The 1,305-nt window shown below is 57.4% G+C and overlaps 1 protein-coding gene across 1 annotated transcript; it reads left to right on the top strand.

Annotated features, from left to right (window-relative positions):
- The first annotated feature begins 69 nt into the window (after positions 1–69).
- Positions 70–1,305, top strand: LOC113224571 (somatotropin-like). The gene is made up of 4 exons (XM_026453695.1): positions 70–231; positions 457–576; positions 669–833; positions 1,087–1,305. The coding sequence occupies exons 1-4, from the start codon at positions 178–180 to the stop codon at positions 1,282–1,284; spliced, it is 537 nt and encodes a 178-aa protein (XP_026309480.1). The 5' UTR covers positions 70–177; the 3' UTR covers positions 1,285–1,305.

The raw sequence follows: 1,305 nt of genomic DNA, 5'->3' as shown, positions 1-1,305 counted from the left end.
CTCCTGGGGCAGGGAGAGCACTGGCCTCTTGCTCTCTGGCTCCCTCCGTTGCTCTCTGGTTTCTCCCCAGGCTCCCGGACATCCCTGCTCCTGGCTTTTGCCCTCCTCTGCCTGCCTTGGCTTCAAGAGGCTGGTAGGGTCCCAAGCGTACCCTTATCCAGGCTTTTTGACGACGCTATGATCGAAGCCCATCGCCTGCACCAACTGGCCTTTGACACCTACCAGGAGTTTGTAAGCTCTTGGGGAATGGGTGCATGTCAGGGGTGGCAGGAAGGGGTGACTTCCCCCCACTGGGAAGTCATGGGAGGAGACTCAGGAGCTCAGGGTTGTTTTCTGAAGCGAAAACGCCAGCAGATGAGCATACGCTGAGCGAGGTTCCCAGAGAAGTAACAATGGGAGCTGGTCTCCAGCATAGAGACCAGCAGTCCCTCTTGGTGGGGGGCGTCCTTCTCCTAGGAAGAAACCTATATCCCAAAGGAAAAGAAGCATTCGATCATGGAGAACCCCCAGGCCTCCTTCTGCTTCTCAGAGTCTATTCCCACACCCTCCAACATGGAGGAAACGCAGCAGAAATCCGTGAGTGGATGCCTTCTCCCCCAGGCGGGGATGGGGGAGGACTGTGGTCAGAGCCCCGGGCAGCACAGCCACTGCCGGTCCTTCCCCTGCAGAGCCTAGAGCTGCTCCGCATCTCCCAGCTGCTCGTCCAGTCCTGGCTGGAGCCCGTGCAGTTCTTCAGGAGTGTGCTTGCCAACAACCTGGCGCATGGCACCTCGGACAGCGACGTCCATTACCTCCTAAAGAACCTAGAAGAAGGCATCGAAACGTTGGTGGGGGTGAGGATGGCGCCAGGGGTCCCCAATCCTGGAACCTCACTGGTTTCGAGGGCTGGGGGAGAGAAACGCTGCTGCCCTCTTTTTAGCAGTCAGGCCCTGACCCAAGAGAACTCACCTTAGTCTTCATTTCCCCTGGTGAATCCTCCAGGTCTTTCTCTACACCCTGAAGAGGAGGGAGGAAAATGAATGAATGAGACAGGGAGGGAACAATGATCAAGCGCTCAGCCTCTCCTTCTCTTCCTTCACTTTGCAGAGGCTGGATGATGGCAGCCCCCGGACTGGGCAGATCTTCAAGCAGACCTACAGCAAGTTTGACACAAACCCGCACGACGATGACGCACTGTTCAAGAACTATGGGCTGCTCCACTGCTTCAGGAAGGACATGGACATGGTCGAGACATTCCTGCGCATGGTGCAGTGCCGCACTGTGGAGGGCAGCTGTGGCTTCTAGGTGCCCACATGGCATCCTGTG

Source organism: Piliocolobus tephrosceles, unplaced genomic scaffold, assembly GCF_002776525.5.
Source record: "Piliocolobus tephrosceles isolate RC106 unplaced genomic scaffold, ASM277652v3 unscaffolded_45312, whole genome shotgun sequence".
NCBI classification, from domain to species: domain Eukaryota; kingdom Metazoa; phylum Chordata; class Mammalia; order Primates; family Cercopithecidae; genus Piliocolobus; species Piliocolobus tephrosceles.
The sequence above is the reverse complement of the archived record's forward strand: the minus strand, read 5'-3'. Positions and strand labels throughout refer to the sequence as shown.

Coding starts and splice junctions, on each gene's coding strand:
- LOC113224571 (XM_026453695.1), top strand. CDS start 178: ATGATCGAAGCCCATCGCCTGCACCAACTGGCCTTTGACACCTACCAG. Junction 232..456: donor TTGACACCTACCAGGAGTTT/GTAAGCTCTTGG, acceptor TCCTTCTCCTAG/GAAGAAACCTATATCCCAAA. Junction 577..668: donor AGGAAACGCAGCAGAAATCC/GTGAGTGGATGC, acceptor CTTCCCCTGCAG/AGCCTAGAGCTGCTCCGCAT.